The 19,840-nt window shown below is 39.0% G+C and overlaps 1 protein-coding gene across 10 annotated transcripts in view; it reads left to right on the forward strand.

The window, feature by feature from the left end:
- lama2 (laminin, alpha 2) overlaps window positions 1–19,840 on the forward strand; it is a 212,298-nt gene that overhangs the window by 133,501 nt on the left and 58,957 nt on the right. For 7 of the 10 annotated variants that reach the window (XM_040018526.1, XM_040018527.1, XM_040018529.1 and 4 more), the window contains 11 exons: window positions 39–170; window positions 1,002–1,106; window positions 4,798–4,941; window positions 9,563–9,739; window positions 10,056–10,241; window positions 10,476–10,594; window positions 10,796–10,913; window positions 12,594–12,746; window positions 17,936–18,060; window positions 18,232–18,318; window positions 18,814–19,007. In XM_040018526.1, coding sequence (XP_039874460.1) covers window positions 39–170; window positions 1,002–1,106; window positions 4,798–4,941; window positions 9,563–9,739; window positions 10,056–10,241; window positions 10,476–10,594; window positions 10,796–10,913; window positions 12,594–12,746; window positions 17,936–18,060; window positions 18,232–18,318; window positions 18,814–19,007 — 1,540 coding nt within the window. The remainder of the gene's footprint in view (window positions 1–38; window positions 171–1,001; window positions 1,107–4,797; window positions 4,942–9,562; window positions 9,740–10,055; window positions 10,242–10,475; window positions 10,595–10,795; window positions 10,914–12,593; window positions 12,747–17,935; window positions 18,061–18,231; window positions 18,319–18,813; window positions 19,008–19,840) is intronic. The other 3 variants (XM_040018532.1, XM_040018534.1, XM_040018536.1) reach the window with 1 other exon arrangement.

The following is a 19,840-nucleotide window of genomic DNA, read 5'->3' on the forward strand; positions in this document are numbered from 1 at the left end:
CTGAATAAAATTTGGGTTTTTTGTGTGTTTGTATGTAGGAGTGTGGCTGCAATGTGATCGGTTCAGTGACCCAGCAGTGCAACGTAAACACAGGCTGCTGCATCTGTCACGACTCCTTCAGAGGAGATAAATGCAATGAATGCCAGATTGGATACAGAGACTTTCCTCAGGTAAATGGTCCAGATTAAAGCTGCTAATATTTCTCATATTGTCATAAATGTCGCTTTTATCTCTGCTGACATGAAAGACGAGACGCTGGAGAGAATCCCTACGGGGATTCAGTCATTAGGACTTGATAATGTTTGTAGCTATAGTTGGACAAGCAAAATAGATTTTCATAGACATGACGATGCTGTTGTCATTAATTTTATGAGCACTGAAAACCTGAATAAAAGCATTTGTTTCCTTTCCTATTTATAAAAGTCCAACAGTTTCATCAAAGCCAGTATTAGATCATTTTTATGGCAGAGCCAAACTTTTCAAGACGTGCTGATATTTCTGTATCACAGGTGCCTTTTATGAAAATGAATTATTAAAAAAAACATCCTATAGCTTAAATATAGAGTGACATTTTAATCAAAGCTTAAATGGACATTATTGCCATTTTTTTTGTTTTGTTTCTGTCTTTTTTTGATAAGATTTGAAAGTTTATACATAATCTTATATTTGTCATTTGGCTTTGTTGTGTAGCTTATGATAGAGGAGTTGTTTTGTTTTTAGCACGGTTACTGAATCAATCAAGGAAGACACTCTTTAAAAAGTTCAGAAAACAGTTATTTTTTTACACTTTTCAAACCTGGGAACTTTTCAAACCAGAAAAATTCTGGTTCTGGTGTTTGTCTGAAATTCTCAGTTGACATTGGAGTGAGAAGATAATGGCAACATTTTCATTTTGGAGTAAGTTGTTTAGTGAAGCATAAAGCTAGGACACACTCTGCTCCCTCCTCTAAGGCCTGTCATGTTGTTGATAGCAAAAACTTGCTGGTTTTTTTTCCCCACAGTGCGTCCAGTGCAAGTGCAACATCGCAGGATCGGACAGCCAGACTTGCGACCAGGAGAGAGGAGCCTGTGGCTGTGCAGATCGAACAGGAAAATGTAGCTGCAAGGTAACAGCCACCTTTTCACATTATGTTAAAGGCTTATTTTATTCATTTATTTATTTATTTATTTATTTTTCTGGCAAGATACTGGCAGTGTCCAATGAATGTTTTTATGGGAAAGCGAGAAAAAGCATGTGCTGTTTATTATTTTGACTCCTCGCAGAGATGATAGGTTAGATTTTAAATGTCAGTGCAGATTTAAAACCTAATTCGCATGCTTTCGCTGTCCTTTCTGTCTCTGTGGGGAGCCTGCCCATGTTTGTGTTTTAAAGTATATGTGCGCGCGTGTGTTTGTATGTAATTATTCCAGCAAATGTCACCGTGCCGAGTATGACTGACATCTGCGCACGATGACCTCCATATACTGGAAGAGACATACATGCAAACGTATGAGGTGTGATCAAAAAGTTCAGTGAAATGAGCCAGAAAACTTGCAAAAGTGCGAAAGGACAGAGCAGAACTTCCAGGAAGTGATCTAAAAATAGTTGTGGTGTGTGTGTGTGAAGATAATCTTGGAGGAGAGATCAGATAAGTTTTATGGCCTGGGTCCCAAAACGTTGTCATCACACCTTGTACACTAACAGATATAAAGATGCTGTCATGGTTTGCAGACCAGAACTCAAATGCAGGACATCAGAGGCAGAATGAATAAATGGGAAGTTAATTTTTATTGCTTATATAAGTCCCAAACAAAGAAAGGTCAAAAGGTAAAACATAAATCTAAACTGCTGGGAGCCAGGGGAAAACCAGGAAATACAAAGAATAACTCGGATCACGCCCCACCACACCCTCCTTTATATTTCCCATTTTGTCATGTGTCCGTCAGCGGTACTCTTCACTTTGACTGATACTCACTGAAATAGTGTTGCCACAGAAGGTGAGATTCTACCACTTTCCAGCACCAACACTTATTTCCCTTGTTGGAAATAGCGATTTCATATTTACCTGAAAAATATACAATGTTGTTTTTCTGACTATCTTTGAAATCATATTTTTTCCACAAGACACAATGTGGCAAAATTACTAAGCTTTAACTCAATTTTCTTAATTCGAAACATTTTCTTCATCCCGGTAGAGGGGTCTTTTTGATCATGGTCAAATTGTCTCAGTGCAGTAGTAACTACTCTTTACTTGATGAATACTTATGCGTGCATTATCCCTGCACTGCTTCTAATTTAGCATCTGTATGTGTGAACTGTAGACATCTGATGTTTCCTAGATTTGTCCTGTCTGTGTGTCAGAGAGACAGAAATTGAGTTACAGTCAGAGTAGTTAAATGTTCTACCTAAGAAAACTGAAATTTGATTCATCCGTCACCATCATCTCTCTCTGTGTCCTTGGAAAAACCCTGACACACACATTTTTACAGGAGTTACACACATATAAAGCTTAAATTTTACACCTCTTATCGTCACGTTGACAAGGTGATCGCATTACTGCACTCTTTTCATCATTACCTTGCTGAAGATACACACTTTCACATATTTGATAGAGACTGGTCCACCTGGCATCACTTTTCATCTCTGCTGTCACTTAGTGATCACATTATGACACACGCGAAAATGCAAACTTTTTGCGCATACACACACACATATACCACCTGATTCATGGCATGTAATGAGGCTTTACATTACTGAGTGTCATCTTCTCTCTGAAAACGTAGGCTGACTTGCAATCACTCGGTCATTAATAACCTGTCTCCTGTATGTAGACGTCCTGTATGTTAATGTGTACCTCTCTGCCTAGCATGTGATCTACCTACATTGCGTTATATCATCAGGCACATCACTGCTCTTCAATTTTGTGCTTTAACATTAAAACTTAAATGAAATCATGTCATAACTTACTAACCCCTAAATTAAAAGCTGCTGCAATCTAAATAAATTTTTAAATAAAGCAAGCAGGCAAAGATAAACATTAATGAACAATCTGGTAGGAAAGTCTTCAGCATATGCATGATGAATGTTGCACATCAAGTCAAGAATGTTCCCCTGCATGAAGGGGAACATGCATGCATGTTGGCTGTTGTTCACAAAACTTACAAAAGGGAAACAGTAGAGTTCTGAAAGAAAGAAAACCATCAACCTATCAAAATGTTATTGATGCCTTCACTTTTGACAGAAGCAACAGAATACAGAATGAGAAACAGGCACATTCTGTGCGCTCGGATTCAGCCAAATGTATTGGATGAGATTACATCATTCCACAGAACAGTGATCATAAATATACAGCTAAGTAGCCAGGGAGCTTTTCAGAGGAGCAAGAATGGGAAATACTTACCACATATTTGTTACATTCTTTTGTTACAGCATTTAAAGTAATAAAATAGCGTTGTAAAGAATTATTGCTCTGAAATATTTCCGATACGTGTCCTTGTTATAGAAGCTGCTCTGCTGCCTGTCTGGTAAGCAGTGCAAAAGGTGCAGTGCAGGATTATCAATGATGGATAACAGTTTGTTCTATGACGTCCTCTCAACCACAGCTTAAAAAGTGTCCAATTTGCAGCCAATCACAGAGCACCCCTGATCAGTTTATTTGGTCCGTTGGTCACACAAGCTTTGATGTTGCTCCACCAGCAGACCACAGCTAAGTACACTGCGCTATCCACAACTTACTAATAACTGCTACCACTAACTACTAATAAAATATCTCCAACACCAACGTGGAATATCATACCTGAGCTGCATTCCACTTTCTGAAGACTAAAGACATACAAGAGATCAGTGTGTCAGCAGTGAAGGAAAACAACACTAACGACTTTGGTACAGTTTTTTTTAAAGTAAGGAAGTACAGTATATAGTGCATTTAGGTTAACAATTGTAGGGAATCTGAAGAACAATATAAGGAAATAAAACTGTCACTGTGCACCTACCTTTGGGACTGTACAGGGACTGAATAAAGTATAATACAGTTATGAGCATTAGTTACAGTAATTCAAATGTGGGTATGTGTGGATTTTTAGGTATTGCTGTATGTGAGCATGCAGTGGGATTTTCTTTGTTTTGTGATACAACCCCCCCCCCCCCCTCCCAAAAAAGAACTGTTGTTGATTATGATAAACAGCCCCCAATAGTGACATAATGATTTACTTTTAATGAAGAAATCCTAACGTTGTCCTCACTTCCTGACTATACCTTCCCACTCTTCCCTCCTCTGTCCTTTCTCACTAACCTGCAGGACTTTTTGACAGAACTCAACATTAATTGGATGATGTTGTGTTGACAGCACTATAACTTTCCTTTGCAGAGAGAAGGCTTAATGCACAGCCCTGTCCACAATTCCATTTTAGACCAGTCGAGTCTCAGCTTATTTACTCACAATGTAAACAGCCGGTCCAGATTCTTATTGCCACCCCAGTGAAGCCAAGACACCAAATGCATTTCCTGGCAAGCATATAAACTAATCAGTTAAACTTTTTATGACATCTAAGAAGATATTAATCATTAAATTGCTGTAAACACATAACTAGGGCTACTTCTGGACTGCTACTTTTATCTGAAGGGTTTAGACTTTCAGCCGTGCTGACATGTTTTGGAGTGAGACACTAGATCCCAAGAGTACTATTAAGCTTAATGTGCTTTATAGCCTCAAGCAGAAAAGAGTCATTTAAAGTATTTCCTAAAGAAATGTTTTCATTTAAAGTGTGCATAGAAAGACTGGCTCAAAGGTTGCTTTAATTTGCTGTGTCACATTTTAGGAAAATGTGGAGGGAGACTACTGCGATCACTGTAAGCCCGACACGTTTGGGTTATCCCTACGAAACCCGCTGGGCTGCAGCAGGTGTTACTGTTACGGATTGACCCACTTCTGCACAGAGGCGCAAGGACTTATCAGGATGTGGGTAAGTAAACGTATGTGTTTTGAAATGTTTAACGGATGAAAAGACAAAGAAAGTTTAATTTCAAGTCAACTCTGAAACATTTGGAGGATTTTGATAGCAGTGTTTTATTTTGTTCCCAAAAACTTTCTAAAAAATAAAGTAACCAACAAAAGCAAAATATTGCTGTATATTGCTCAAAATGCTGGTGATGTCACTAGTGACTTTAAAGCTAATATTATGGTCTGTATCCTTGTTCACTTATGAGCTGTTTTGCCCGTAGTGTTTCAGAAAAGAGGACGTAGACAGTCGTTTTCTAAACTGCCTATTTGATTTACACGCTGTCTACACTAGCTTACTTGCTGAGATAACTCATTTGGCAGCCGGCTGCCTGCAACTGACTCTGCATTATACGAGCGTTGCCAAGTAGACTCCATGTCCTTTGCTCATTATGTACAGATGATCTGCAGCTTTTATGAACATTTAATCTTAGCAGATTTGATTGCACCTAATTTTGCTCAGTGAAAAACCAAACATGGTTTTTTTTGCCAGTAATCATAAGCATTGTTTAATGATTTTCTCCTGTACTGCAGATGGAATTAACAATGTTATAAAAACACAGACACCTCCAATGATTAAACAAGGTTAAAGGCTTTTATAGCAGCTCTGATAGCTGTGTCTTTTTGAAGACTGTGGATGCTGCATTGTTTGATGCACTTACGAAAAGTGGGTATCAATACAAGAGATAACAATTACAACTTGATGAGGGCAAAACAGAAAAGCCATGGACCAACAAAAGCCGTGTGGTGTTCACTACAAAAGTTTCGCCTCACATTGGTTTGCAGAAACAAGAAGTCCTGCAGTTGCAAATCCCTCTGCTGCCCACAAACAGGGCTGTTCACAGGCTATTAAATGAGTTAATAGGTGTCTGTAGGTTCTCAGTCACAGGAGACTTAAATGTTTGAGTTGAAGCCATCTGGACTTCTTGAGGTTCTCGAAGATGTTTCACATCACACCTGAAACTTCTTCAGTTCTGGCAGCTGATACGGAGATATGTGAGCAGTTAGGATCACATGGGTCAAGATTTGAGTGTGCGTTCAATGATGGTTGTTCCAGGTGAGCATAGATGTCTTGTTGTACTCCTCTCTTAACCGTCTGTCTTCTTTGACCAAAATGTCAACACCTGTATCCTCAAAGGAATGTCCCTTCTCTTTTGAGAGCAGATATTCACTTAGTATTCACAGATTTGCCTCTCTGGGTAGACTTTCTGTTATTATTGCAACCTGTGTAGCAAGTATTGAGTTATTAAATTAGCAAGCTACCTAAAGACTAACATTGGGATTCATAGCTGTTAATGTGTCTAAAATGTATGAAGTTGTTTTAACAATGAAAAGATGAGATTTCCTACACTGTCAACATAATCAAGGAACTTTTCCTGCTGTTCAGTCATCCATTGTACATGTTTTAGAGAACATAAACATAGGCGTGAAAATGACATGTAGCAACTTGAAGTCAAAAAGAGAGGTCTGATAGATGTAGAAAGACACTCAGGAAGTTTAGAATCAGTTGTTGAGGAAAGAGTGTTTTGAATAAGGCCCCTTTATTGTAGAAATGGTTGCAATCAGCAATAAACTGCCGTTTCCGTGGTAACCCGTAGAGTTTTAGGAGGGTGGCGAGAGGCCTCATTTGAACAACAACCATTCACTTCATTTATTGTTGACTGGGAGGGTGGACAGACAGAAAGAGAGAAAAAAATGGAGAGTTTATTGGAAAGAGGGAGATTTTTTCTGAACCACTGAATCGTGAGATTACACTGAGTGAAGTGGGATATATACACACACACTATGAGTGGACACTATGCACACACACACTATGCAAACACAGTACACATGCATTAATGCACACTCTTGAAAACTCACACTACATCGGATTACATAGAGGTTTTATGTACATACAACTTGCTGCACACAACTTTTTTTGAGGAAACTAGAAGTGTTAGATGGGTGAATATTTAATGAAGATTTGCACCAGCATAAAACTGTAAAAGCTTTTACCTTTATGTGGAATTTCCCTTATCTGTGGGAAAACTAGGAATATTAAAGCACCAGATAGAAGAAAGAAAACATTGTAAATATCTGAAAAAACAAAAGCATGCATGCTTGCTTTAAGTCTGTAGGTAAACTGTAAAGATAATGCATTGATTATATATATTATATACAAACTTGGTGATTTTTAAAGAGGTCTTGAACACGGGTCTTTTTTACAAAAGTTTTCCTTTAGACATGAGATGCCTTTTCACTCATTTTCAGTCCAGTCCTTGGAACGTTGTTTGACTGTAAAGCCACTTGATGCTCAAGGGATCAACAACTGTTGTGGCTAGCTGTAACAGGCATCTTAAAAAACTTTTACTAGCAGCCTCTTGCTAAAACATGCCTAAGATAGCACAGTTTGGCAAGCATAAAAACACATTTCTGCACCAACAAAGGTGATTCCCAAAGAGCTGTTAGATGAAAACTTGGCATATTGCCACATGGTATGCAGTCTCCTTAAAAATGTGACAAAACATTTCAGGCAATGGAGTCAGGGTTTTTGTCAAAACTGATAGAATCATGAATGCAGAAAAGTGCCGTCAGAGTTGGTGGTACCATTGGCAGTTATCCCAAACACTCTGCCAGTAGCAAAACCCTACCTGGATAGAAAAACACATAATGGACCACAATCAGTCATGGATTGGCCTCCCTAGAGCCTAACCCTAACCCCTAACTGAGACTGGAGCAGAAGGTAGTCAACTTTCCAAGAAGAGTTTTGAATTTCCTTCAAGAAGCGTGGCGAACTATTCCTGAAGACTACTTACCAAACATAGCTAGAATTGCACAAACTCAGTTTATATAGTGCTTTAATACAATATTTAAATTTATGTTTGCACGTGTTTCAATAAATTTCTCATTTTCCTAGCAAAATCTAAAGAAATGAGGGGTGGCTCAAGACTTTCGCATGACCATACATATTGTAATATAGATAGACTGCTACCTGTGACATGCTGGCATTATGGTTTGGCCTGCCTCATTCACCGTGACACACTAAACACTCTGATTAGAGCATTAAAAAGAAAAACATTCTTAATGATACGCTGTTACTTAAACAGATATATGAAGGCAGCAGTTTAATGTGTTTTATATCTGATGAGGTCTGTATTTACACATTGTTCAATGACAGTACGAAACTGTATTTTTTACCATTAATTTGATTTCTATTTAGATTATTGTTAGAAATCCATTACTCTATATTAATGTATGCCATAGTAATATGTAATAATAACTTATGAGTAACAGTTAAGTAAGAAGCGAGCAGTTTCCCATTTCATGTGTGACTACCTCACTTATACAGGCAATATTCCTAGTATATCCATGCTTTAGTAACTTAATAGATTCCAGAAAATCTGTGCACCACACCAAAAAAAAACCCTTCCATAATGCCTCAATATTATTCGCGCAATATCCACATATCAACACTTCTGGACAGATGGATCTTTTTTTAAAGTGTTTCACTGAACCACAATCCACAGTCAATAATAAACTGTGATATTATTCGAGTAGTATTGAAATATATACACATAAAATGAGAGATGGAGAGAATGGAAAGGAAAGGGGTAGTTTTTCTCCAGACTGCTTGTAATAACGGAAATATTATATCAAAGAGAAAGCTTGGCACATCAGATTTAAATTATATCTAGAATGTAAAGGAACAAAGAGAAGAAATTTTTAAATTATCAATTTACTGAAGAAAGAAAGAAACACTTCCTTCACTCATTAATAACCCACAGGAAAAAAGGAGATTTCTTCTGTATTGTTAGTGGGTTTTTTTTAATGAATAATCTGTTAATGTGTCGCTTAAACACATTTTTGAGAGTGAAGGTGTTCCCTTGTACAAGACAGAGTGTGAACACGGTAAAGAAATTCTTCTTAATGCATTTAGGTTCAGAGCGGGAGTAAAGGTCATTGTTATATCACAGATAAGTCTTTACCTACCTCAAAGGACGAGAAGTATGCCAAGAACTATTCAATCTCATTTGAAGGATTCTCTAAAAAACTCCCATCATATTTCAATCAAGTGTGTGTGCAGGAAGTGCCTCCGTTCGGACCGTTTTGGAGGCCAAATTACAAGATGGCAAACAGGAAAAAAAATAAGAGAAGCTGAAATTTTGTCTGGGCATCTCAGACAAAAGCCATTTGAAATGGCAAAAAGATCAAAAGATGGTGATGAAAGAGCTTTGCTTGAGTCAGCATCGTCAGGAGGTGAAGAAAGTATGTGGATAAACAGGACAAGAAACACCACTCTGTCCAGTTATTGTTACACATTCTGTTCACTCGTATACTAGAGGCTACGCAATGAACACAGACTCCTTCACTGCTCGTTAGAAAGTTTTTAGCATGTTCACATTCTTTAGGCTTATGCCATTGAAAGTAACTGTTTAATTTTCTAAGTACTTGTATTATGCTATTTAATTTTCTAATAAACAGTACAATCAGGTACCCTAACAGTATGAACAGAAAACAGGATTATTCTCTTAAACGATATCTTTTGGCGTTATTCTGCTGGGTTCCACAGGCCACTGCATTAATATTGTCATGGTTGTGTATCCCAGTTAACACTGAAGCCGGAGCAGACGGTGCTCCCCTTGGTGGATAAATCCAACGCCGTGGAGACGAGAACAGGAGTTAGCTTCCAACATCCTGAGATCATCGTTCATGCAGAACTTATCACCTCAACTCTGTCTGAACCATACTACTGGAAACTGCCTGAGCAGTTCAAAGGCTCTATGGTAGGAAATATCACAGTGGGGTTTTTTTGTTGTTTGTATCATCTTGGATTTTACTGTGGTATTTACAAGATAGTGTGTATAGTGATAGACGCTAACAAACATCATGAATGAATGTCTTTCCAAATATAATTGCAAAACTGATGTCACACCTGCCGTTCATTAGGATAATATACATTCGTATATTGCGTACAGATCCATTGTTTTGCATGCATGTAAGACAAAACGGCAAGATATTCATAGAGAATCTCAAAAATAATGCTCAAAAATCTAATAAGTACAATGTTGGTGATTGTTTTGTGTCATTGTTTCTCTTAAGATCACAGCATATGGGGGGCAGCTGAAATATGCTGTGTACTATGAGGCCAGAGAAGAAACTGGTCCTTCCTCCTATGAGCCTCAGGTCATTATTAAAGGTGGTCCTAACCACAACATGGTGATGACACGCCACATAACAGGACTCCAGATTGGTCAGCTCACCCGCCATGAGATTGACATGACAGAGGTACAGTAATGGTTTAGAGGTGATAAGGAAATTCATAGTAGTAGTAGCAGTAGTAGAAGTAAATACTGTAGGAGTAATTTAAAATTAATTGTTTATTTTACTCCATGCAAACAGGGTTTCTTAAACTGAGTGCAGTGATGATGTTGATTGTTCATCGTGTGTGTGTGTGTGTGTGTGTGTGTGTGTGTGTGTGTGTGTGTGTGTGTGTGTGTGTGTGTGTGTGTGCGCGTGCAGCATGATTGGAAATTTGCAGATGATCGGACTATGACTCGAGAGGACTTTATGGACATTTTGTTCTACGTGGACTACATCCTAATTAAGGCATCACACGGCAACTTGATGAGACAAAGCCGGTAACACACACACACACACACAGAACAACTTAATCCTCCATCTCCACACATTGGGACAATGGCTAAATAAACATTACTTTTGTAAAAGTCTTCAGGTGCAATAATGCAATTTTTTAAAATCTATTTTTTTACTTTACTTTTTTAGAGTTTTGTTCATTAAACTAATAAATTCAAAGATTCTTGATTTTTTTTTTCTCCCAGTATTTCAGAGATCAGTCTGACAGTGGCCGAGGAGGGCATACCAACCAAAGAAAGTGAGAAAGCCCACCAGATAGAGAAGTGTGATTGTCCAATTGGATACTCTGGACTTTCCTGTGAGGTGGGGACACAATTAAATACCTGCATGCATTCACACATGACACCACACATCTGAAGACCAAATATCTGCAAAGGTCTTGTAAAAGAAGCTCAGTAAATATATACAGCTTACAGATGGTGGGTATAGTGCTCCATAGTATTTGCAAGTAACTAGTAACTAATGCAAGTTTTTTTTTTAAATTAATCATTTAAAATTTAAAAACAGGTGAAACTTGGAGACTATCTCATATAGAAAAGACTTGAGGACATCTCTCTAAAATGAGGCAGCATGGTTTGCAAAGTATCTGAACAAACCAAAAGACTTACTGAACAATGTCCTTTGGACAGATGAGCGGAGATATTAGAGTGTTCTTTCTTTTTGCTTCTGCCTGGGGATGCCACATTTTTTAGCTGGGTCCTGTAACCCAATATGAGTTGTGTGTTGAAATTAATTGAGTGCAGCTGAGAAAAAGCATGCAACATTAAAACGAATGAAAAAAGACAAAAAAAAGTACGATAGTGTGAGATTCTTACAAAAAAAAATCAGAAGAAAAACTGGTTAAATTAATAAAAGTTCAACATTAATCACAGAGTGAGCTGAACTGCCTGCTTCCTTCAGAGCTCAGAAGAATTTTTTCTTCCTGCTTCACTCACAATGAGAAAGAATGAGGGGGAAAATGGGCGCACAGACATGGCTTTCAGTACTATCTCAAAAGTTTCTAATTTACATTTAGTTCAGCATTTTAAGCCTGTCGGTGCCTTTCAGACCCTCCTGTTTTTCTATTCTGTTTTTTATTCTTTTACTTTGGTTAGTCAGGATTAAGCCTCACTGAGCATCTCCTCCACTCAGTTGCGATTTTGTCCAAGCAAATGACTTTCAGCTGCATCCAGCTCCTTTGCTTAAGCCACAGAAATCTTATAGCTGTGACTCAATCTTTAGTCTAATGAGGATTTTGAAGACACAGCTTATGATACACTGACACGACAGTTCTGGTTAATTCTGCTAGGCAGCAGTGCCCGAAAGTCGTTTAGGCATTATTGTGTTAATCTTAAAGGTATACAAGGTCTTCTGGCAAACTTTTAACTGTGTTCTTCAACTTCTGTTTCACTTTGTTGGATTTTATTAGGTGTTCAGAGCACATATTTTCTGGAAAAAATAACTTAAAAGCTACAGATACTATTAAAAATGGCATCTAAACTTAAAATGTTCAGGTTGTTGAGGGCTTAGCTGACAGATGGCCATTTCTATTTGTAGCTGCCGACGTTGTTAATAAAGTATTTTTAAACAGGCGTTTAGTGCTAGCACAGGGAACAGATGGCTCTTTAAATGGACTCCATTAATTATTACTGAGCAGGAGAGAGAGGAAGAGAGAGTTACCTTGCATGTGTGTGTCTGTATGTGTGTGTATGAATGGATGCAGTTTTGTGTGTGTGTGTGCATTTGGCAGGTACATGAGGGTGTGTGCCTGTGTTCAAAAGTTACTGAAGGGAGACACCTTTGTGTGTGCGGAAAAAAAAGAGAGCGGTCAACAACTGCCCAGAGAAGTAACGACTGGGGATTATTATGTGAGTGTGTTCCAGTGCCAGGCACAGTTTGATGTTACCGTGGGAACGCACGCTCCATCAAACCTGTAAAAGTCTACTTCTATTTTTAATCTTTGTCTCTGATCTAAATCTTTGCTCCCATTATCTCTCCATGCAGGAGTGTGCTGCAGGATTCTACCGTCTTCGCAGTGGTTTCCTGGCATCTGCTCCAGCGTCCAGAGTGCCCACGGCTACAGGCATGGGCAGCTGTGTTCAGTGTCAGTGCAGTGGGCACTCCTCCTCTTGTGACCCTGAGACATCCATATGCCAGGTAACTCTGTGTGTGTGTGTGTGTGTGTGTGTGTGTGTGTGTGTGTGTGTGTGTGTGTGTGTGTGTGCGTGTGTGTGTGTGTGGGCATTCTACCGCTGGAGACCATCCTAGAGCCATATGCTGAGCAGTTTCTGGAGGAAAGAGGTGGATGAGGGTGCCATATAGGTGTGTAGGTGTGTGTTGGAAAGGATGTCTGGTACTGTAATTAGCCCTGCAATAATTAACGACCTCCAGCTTTCTCATATTTTATGTAATTTCCTCTTCTCTGGATCTCACCCAAAGTTATGTCTGAATATTTTTTTCAAGCAAGGGCTATTAGTTACAAGTAGTTACTGTATATAATGCTATGGCTGTATGACAGAAAACAGTGGTTGGAGACAAAGTTATTGCAACTTTGTGTAATAAACATACAATCTTGGTGCCTTTGAAATGGTTGCTTCAATGATAGAAACCAGGTCTGGGAGTGGTCAGTTGCCATCAGACTGACTTGAGCAATCTAAGGGCACAAGACAGAGTCAGACTCCTGTCTCTTTGTGATTGAATATAAGAATTGCATTGCATGTGTTTCTGATTAACTGTGCTAAATTTTCAAAAATTCCTCCACATAAAGTGACATAGTTGGTGCAGGACTGCGATTTAGCTGCAAAATGACCAAATGAATCCTATTACAAAGAGATGTGTTGCAGACGAGTTAAACTCATCGGTGCATACTGGCTTCAACTGTAACCTGTTGGCAGTCTGTCTACATTAAAAAACACTTTCTCAAGTTGCAGTCTGAGTAAGACCGTGATCATTTGGAGACAGGTTGGGTACCATCGAGTGACCTGTGCAATCCTTGCATTCAAAAGTGGTCTCCACAGCTACTTGCAATCAGTTTCCAGTGGGGAAAAAATTCAGTACCATCACCAGACACTGATTTTTGTGAGTCGTAAGGAAGTCGCTGTTGTATTTTTAATCTAGCGTGAGTCATCAAAGGAGATTTATAACATCATCTTCGGCAGTATTGATGAAATTATAGGTTTATGTTAGTTAACATATTATCAATGGCTTGCTGTAAATAGATGTTCAATATTTATTTAAATGGGTTTAGTTCCTCAAACTGTGTTGTATTTAATCTCATTAAGTTAAAATACATTTCAGTGCAATCTGGGTGATACTGTAAATATTGTGCACTACACCGAGTACCTTGACTCTCCGTTTATCACTACTAAAAGTATGTTTGAGTAAAGCGATGAAGTTAATGTAAAAATGAATTGTACTTGGATGGTAGAATGCTAAATGTAAAATCAACAGCTTTCCAAACAAATGGGGGTGGTTGAATTCTCATGGAGCCTTGTATACCCTTTTGCATCTTACTTGCAGCTGTTCGTGGCAGCTGGCTGTCATCCCAGAGCATGTTTATGCCTTAGGTTTGTGTCCAGTGCAGCTCAATTTTTGTTCTGAAAAGTTTGCTTAACATGCTTAAGGACATACAAACAGGACAACTGAAAGAGTCAACTAAACAGTGTTTTCATTCCAATTTGTTTAGGTTGTAATGCATCAATGTATTTGTTGTCCACTGTCATTTTAAAGGAAAATTGTACTGCTTTCATTCTTAAAGGAACAATAATTCCCTTCCAAATATGGATTTAAACCACAAGTCCTAAACATTCACCATAAATTCATGGATAATAATGGTAATTATACAAATTCTGTCCTTACTCAGCTTAATATTCCAACTTTAAACCCTAAGTGTGTGGTTATGTACTGACTTTTTTGCCACTTTCAGTTTCTTTTACTGTCTAATTTTTGTCAGTTTCTCCATTTTCTTCCATGACTTTCATCTCTGCCTTTCTTCTGCATTCCTTGTGTTGTTCCTCCTTCTGCCACTCCTCCAATTTATCTTTTTTCACCTCATTCACATCCCCTAAATTCCTGTTCTCCTTTCCCTAGTTATATATTTATTCCTCTGTTGTCTTCTTTCATCTTCTTGCCCGTCTTTTGTTTCTAGTTTTCTCATTTTTCGTTTTCCCCAATCCTCCTTAACACCTCCTTGGTTTTACCAATTTGTTTTTCTCTCGCTTTCTTTTTTTTACTACTTCACACCCTCTTCCTCTCTGCCTTCCAGACGTTTTTTCCTTGCCCATTTCTATCTTGCTCTCCATAACAGCAGCATCATTAGCATTTTCTAACCGAGCGGGCTAAATTGAAAATGCTAAACGAGTTTGTTTCTGTGGTAATTAGAGGTAACGAGGAACACAGGAAGTTAATGGAAATGACTTGCCTCGTTAAGAGGCGACTTCCTGTTGTACTGATTGAAGTTCCTATTTATAACAAACAATTCGAACACATAGGACAGGACCCTGGGGATATGAAAGAGAGAGGTGTGTGTTTGTGTACAATATGTATTGCCGTTTAAATTGTGTGCGTTAAAATGATTGAGCTCACAGTGAGTGTTTGAGGGTGGAGGTGGAATAGGGGGTATTTTGTTGTGTGTCCTAAGTGCCTACAGTCTGCACATATTGTACAGAATTACTCTATATAAAAAACATGCCATATTTTTGCCATGAGATGTACCAGAATGCACGAAGGAATAGACACTGTGTCCGTGTGTGTGCATGTGTGGGTGTATGAGACTTTTATAACAAGCATAGCTAAAAATAAACTACAAAATAAACAGAAACATCTGTGGATATGAAAATATTTTAGATATATTTAGATCTCTGTGTGTTGTTGTACCCATGAGGCGATCTGAACAACAGCAAGAGTGAAATCCTGCGAGGAAAATTAGTATTTCAGATGCTCTTGAAGAAGGAAGCTTATTAAAGTCTTTGACGTGTGAGATCGCACCTGTCGGCTAACAGCTACTGTAGCTGGTTGCTCTTGGTCTCACAGCACCTCATCATGCAGGAATGGGACTGAGACCATAGTATAGTTGGTCACACATTATTATGTGTGACCAACTATATTTCTTTTCAGAAATGGTCTGTCTTAGATAAAAGTTCACCAGTGCAAAAGCTTGTACTGGCTCAGCAACTGTAGGTGGTAAAAAGAAGCGAGTAATGATTTCCCACAGAGATTCAGAGCAATCAACACTCACTGTATACTTCTATTAGTTACAACTTGCTAGTACCGGGCGAGACCTCTTTTCCCTTCAGAACGCTCTTAATTCTTTGACTCAGACATTCAGTATTTTTCTGAGATTTTAATCCTTACTGCAACATCACCTTGCAGTTGCTGCAGATTTGTCAGCTACACATCCATGATACAAATCTCCCATTCCACCCCATCCCAGATCTTAATCTACTGGACTGAGATATGGTGACTGTGGAGGTCTTGTGAGTACAGTGACCTCATTTGTGACATGGCATGTTATCAGAACATATCAGACCAACAGACCAAATCCATCAGTCAGAACTGCTGACATGAAGAAGGGGGGATCCATGCTTTCGTGTTGTTTATGCCAAATTCTGACCCTAACGTCTAAATGTCACATCAGTAATTGAGACTCATCAGACCTGACAACATGTTTCAATCCTTGTAGTTTCAGTCTTCTGTTCTTAGGTGATTAGTGTGGCACCCAATGTATTTCTGTATTTCCTTAACCCTTTTACTTTAAGTCTCAATGTGTTGTGCCTTCAGAGATGCTCTTCTGCAAACCTTTGATTGAATGAGTGGTGATTTGACTTCTTGTTGCTTCCTATCACCTTGAAGCAGCCTGGCCACTGTCCTCTGACAGCAACAAGGCATTTTCACCCAGAGAACTGCTGATCACTGGATATTTTCTGTTTTCAGACAGGTGTAAGCCCCAGCAGTTTCTAAAATACTCGGACCATCAAAGCGCATCAAAACCAGCAACCATCGTAATTTCAAAGTTACTTAATTCGTCTTTCTTCCCCATTCTAAAGCTCAGTTTAGACTTACCAGGTCATTTTGACCATGTTTACATACCTAGTTGCATTGAGTTGATGCTATGTAATTGGGTGATTAAATCTTAGCATTTATGCCCAGTTGAACAGGCGTACCTGACAAAATGGCTGGTGAGTGTATACGTATGTTAAGATAGTAAGTTTCTCAATTAATAATTAATTCATCCATCCATTCTCTTCCGATTACCCTTTTCAGGGTTGCCGGTGGGGGGTGGGCATGTCCCAGCTGTTTTAGGGCCCTAAGATAGCTGGAATAGGCTCCAGCCAGCTCCAGGATAATTATCCTTAGGCTGGGATAATTTACTGATAAATAAAAGGGACTGTGTTCATCTTTCCCTCTAGAAAAAAGCAAATCAAAAAGACGGCCGGTTCTTGACATTGAAGAGATTTAAAGTGAAATGACCCATCTGTCAACATGTTGTCAAACATTTCACTGAGAGTCTCTAAAGTGTCCACATCAAAGCTAAGCACAAAAGTGTTCGAAAAGGCTGTTGTTAGCACCAAAAACTGAAGTGACAGCAGGGAGGTATGCTACTATTATTTCTACTTCTCTGGTATTGATGAAACTCGAACAGCGGTGCCAGGATAATTATCTCACTCACCAAAAAACAAGCCTCTTCAGTGTTGTTTTGTCAGTAATGAAGGAGGTAATGACAGGTGACCCGGTCTGTCATCTTTTCAATTATTCATTGTCAACTTGAAAAACATGGGAGACTGTACACAGCTTAAGAGATATACAGATTTCTTCTTTATTAAAGCATCTGAAACACAGTAGATTTTTTTAGTCTACATGCACTTGAATAGATTCCCATTAGCCCACAAATGCCTGTAAGTGATTCCAAAAAATGTTTTATCATCTTGCTCAAGCAAATTTGGTGTCTTGCTTTTTATCTTGCCAGGGGTGATTTCCAAAAATAATGTCCAAATGGGAGTGTAGGTTAATTTTTGTTAATTTAATTAGAAAATCTGTTGATTTTAGAGATGAAAAGCTTTCTGGAGAGGCAACATGAGTTTTCTTCTTTTTGTGTGTGTGTGTGTGTGTGTGTGAGTGTGTGTCACCATCTTAAAGTTGCCTTCATTATGCTCAGTGTGACATTCTGTATTTATTTCCCATCCCAGCACACACCAGGAATTTCTGGGTGGTGGGTGATGGATATTTTTGCACCTACATATTGGAGTAGGTTAGAGTCATGGGGGAGTTGGAGAATGACTAAAGGTAAATAGAGTGCCTTCGCATACATGCATAGTATTATTTTTATGTGTGCGCATTTGTGTTGGTAGAACTGTCAAGACAACACAGAGGGTGATCGGTGCGAACGCTGTGCACCGGGATTCTACGGCGTGGTCCGAGGTTCTCCTGATGACTGCAAACCCTGCGCCTGCCCCCTTACCAACCCACAGAATAAGTAAAATTTCTTGCAACCTATCACTACAAACTTTAAACAATATTAATCTGTCATTTTATGCACATTTTATCTTTTCTGTCCTCTCTCCTCTGTAATATAAATAGACTGTATGCTCCAAATGTTTTAACATTTCTTTTGTAATGTCTGTGAAAAATCTCTTTTCATATCCAGTTTCAGTCCCACCTGTGTAGCAGAGGGGTTTGATGACTACCGCTGCACCGCCTGTCCTTTAGGATATGAGGGCAAACACTGTGAGAGGTCAGACACATACAGAGAAATGAACAAGCATAGAAGTTTGGAAATCATCGGCTTTTAATGTGGATTGCATGGATATTTAAATGCAAAGACCAATACAGGGAACACGAGTTGATGTAAAGTGGAATCCAAAAGTCTTAGTCGACCCGTGATAGTTTTAAGAGAGACATTATATGGAAAGAAGGTAGTGGCAGTTGCCCCATGCCCATCCCCAAAGAGCCAATCTTCAACTTCATACCAGCCAAACCTGGAAATGCATTGCCAGTTGTTTGCACTGATTTGAATATTTAGAATATCCTCGTATGTGTTATGCCTAAATTCTGCTGTAATGACATGCACTTGAGGTTTACATGAAAACATCTCAGACCTTGGGATCCCACTGTGAGTATTTTGCTGGTGAAATAATTTGTGATATCTCTTTACAGTGTAGGGTGAACATATGTTAAAATTTGGTTAGATTTGAATACTCTCTCTCTCTATGTGATCCCCCCTGTTTAGGTGTGCCACTGGTTATCATGGTAATCCAAGGATACCAGGTGGCCACTGTGAGGAGTGTAAGTGTTCCTTGTGGGGTGCGTTGCCCGGACCATGTGACCCTGTCACGGGCCAATGCCGTTGCAGGGTTGGGGCATCTGGGATGACGTGTGACCAGTGCATGGATAGGCATGTGTGTGGACCATCTGGGATCATCTGTAAGACTAACGCACAGCTTTTGGTTACTCATTCTTTTGTTTTCTTCATCATTTCATTTTTTTTCCTTCATCTTTTACTGTGTTTTTGTTCAGAGTGGTCTAGTGTAAAACATGAAAAAATGAAGAAATAATGTGGCTGGAATTTTTATGCACTTACCTTTAAATTGAAGTTGAGAGATTTTATTATAAAGATTAGTCTGCAGTGAAAGTTACCACCAGTGGTGGAAGTAACCCAGCGTAGCAGCATGGGGTGTCATGCTTCATGAACCCCACAGACATGCTCTCTGTCTCTTTCTTCTCTGTTCTTCTGTTCCCTTCCCTCTGGTGGCTCACCTCCCTTCATTGTCACCTGATGTTGTGATTTTTACTTTATTTTGGCAATGAAATGCAAATGAACAGTCAGAGCTCCTTTCTCCAGTTGCCATGGGAGACAGGAGATCGTGGCAGAAGTCAGATTCAAGTCATTTAGAAAATAATTTCAATGTCATTTGGAGCTAATTTAAACTTAATATGACCATAATGGCAGGGCCAATTTGGTGCCATTAGCATGTCTAGAAGGAAGTCTATGTGTGCAAGTGAGAGCACAGAAGAAAGGGTAGTAAGACAGAGGCTGATGTGAAATTGCTGCTGTCAGGTCAGTGAGGAAATTGCTTGCTCAGGTCTTTGTGTTCAGACACAAAGCGTGTGTTCATAAATTGGCAGTGCGTGTGCCGCAATGCTTTCTGACACCAAACCGCTCGACTCTACGTCCAGGCTATAATCCCAAGTCCTGATGGTTTACAGAGAATGGAGTGATCACACTGCTGTTCACTTGTTGAAGAGTGATTGCACTC

This window comes from Simochromis diagramma, unplaced genomic scaffold, assembly GCF_900408965.1.
Source record: "Simochromis diagramma unplaced genomic scaffold, fSimDia1.1 OVJJ01000802.1, whole genome shotgun sequence".
In the NCBI taxonomy this organism is placed as follows: domain Eukaryota; kingdom Metazoa; phylum Chordata; class Actinopteri; order Cichliformes; family Cichlidae; genus Simochromis; species Simochromis diagramma.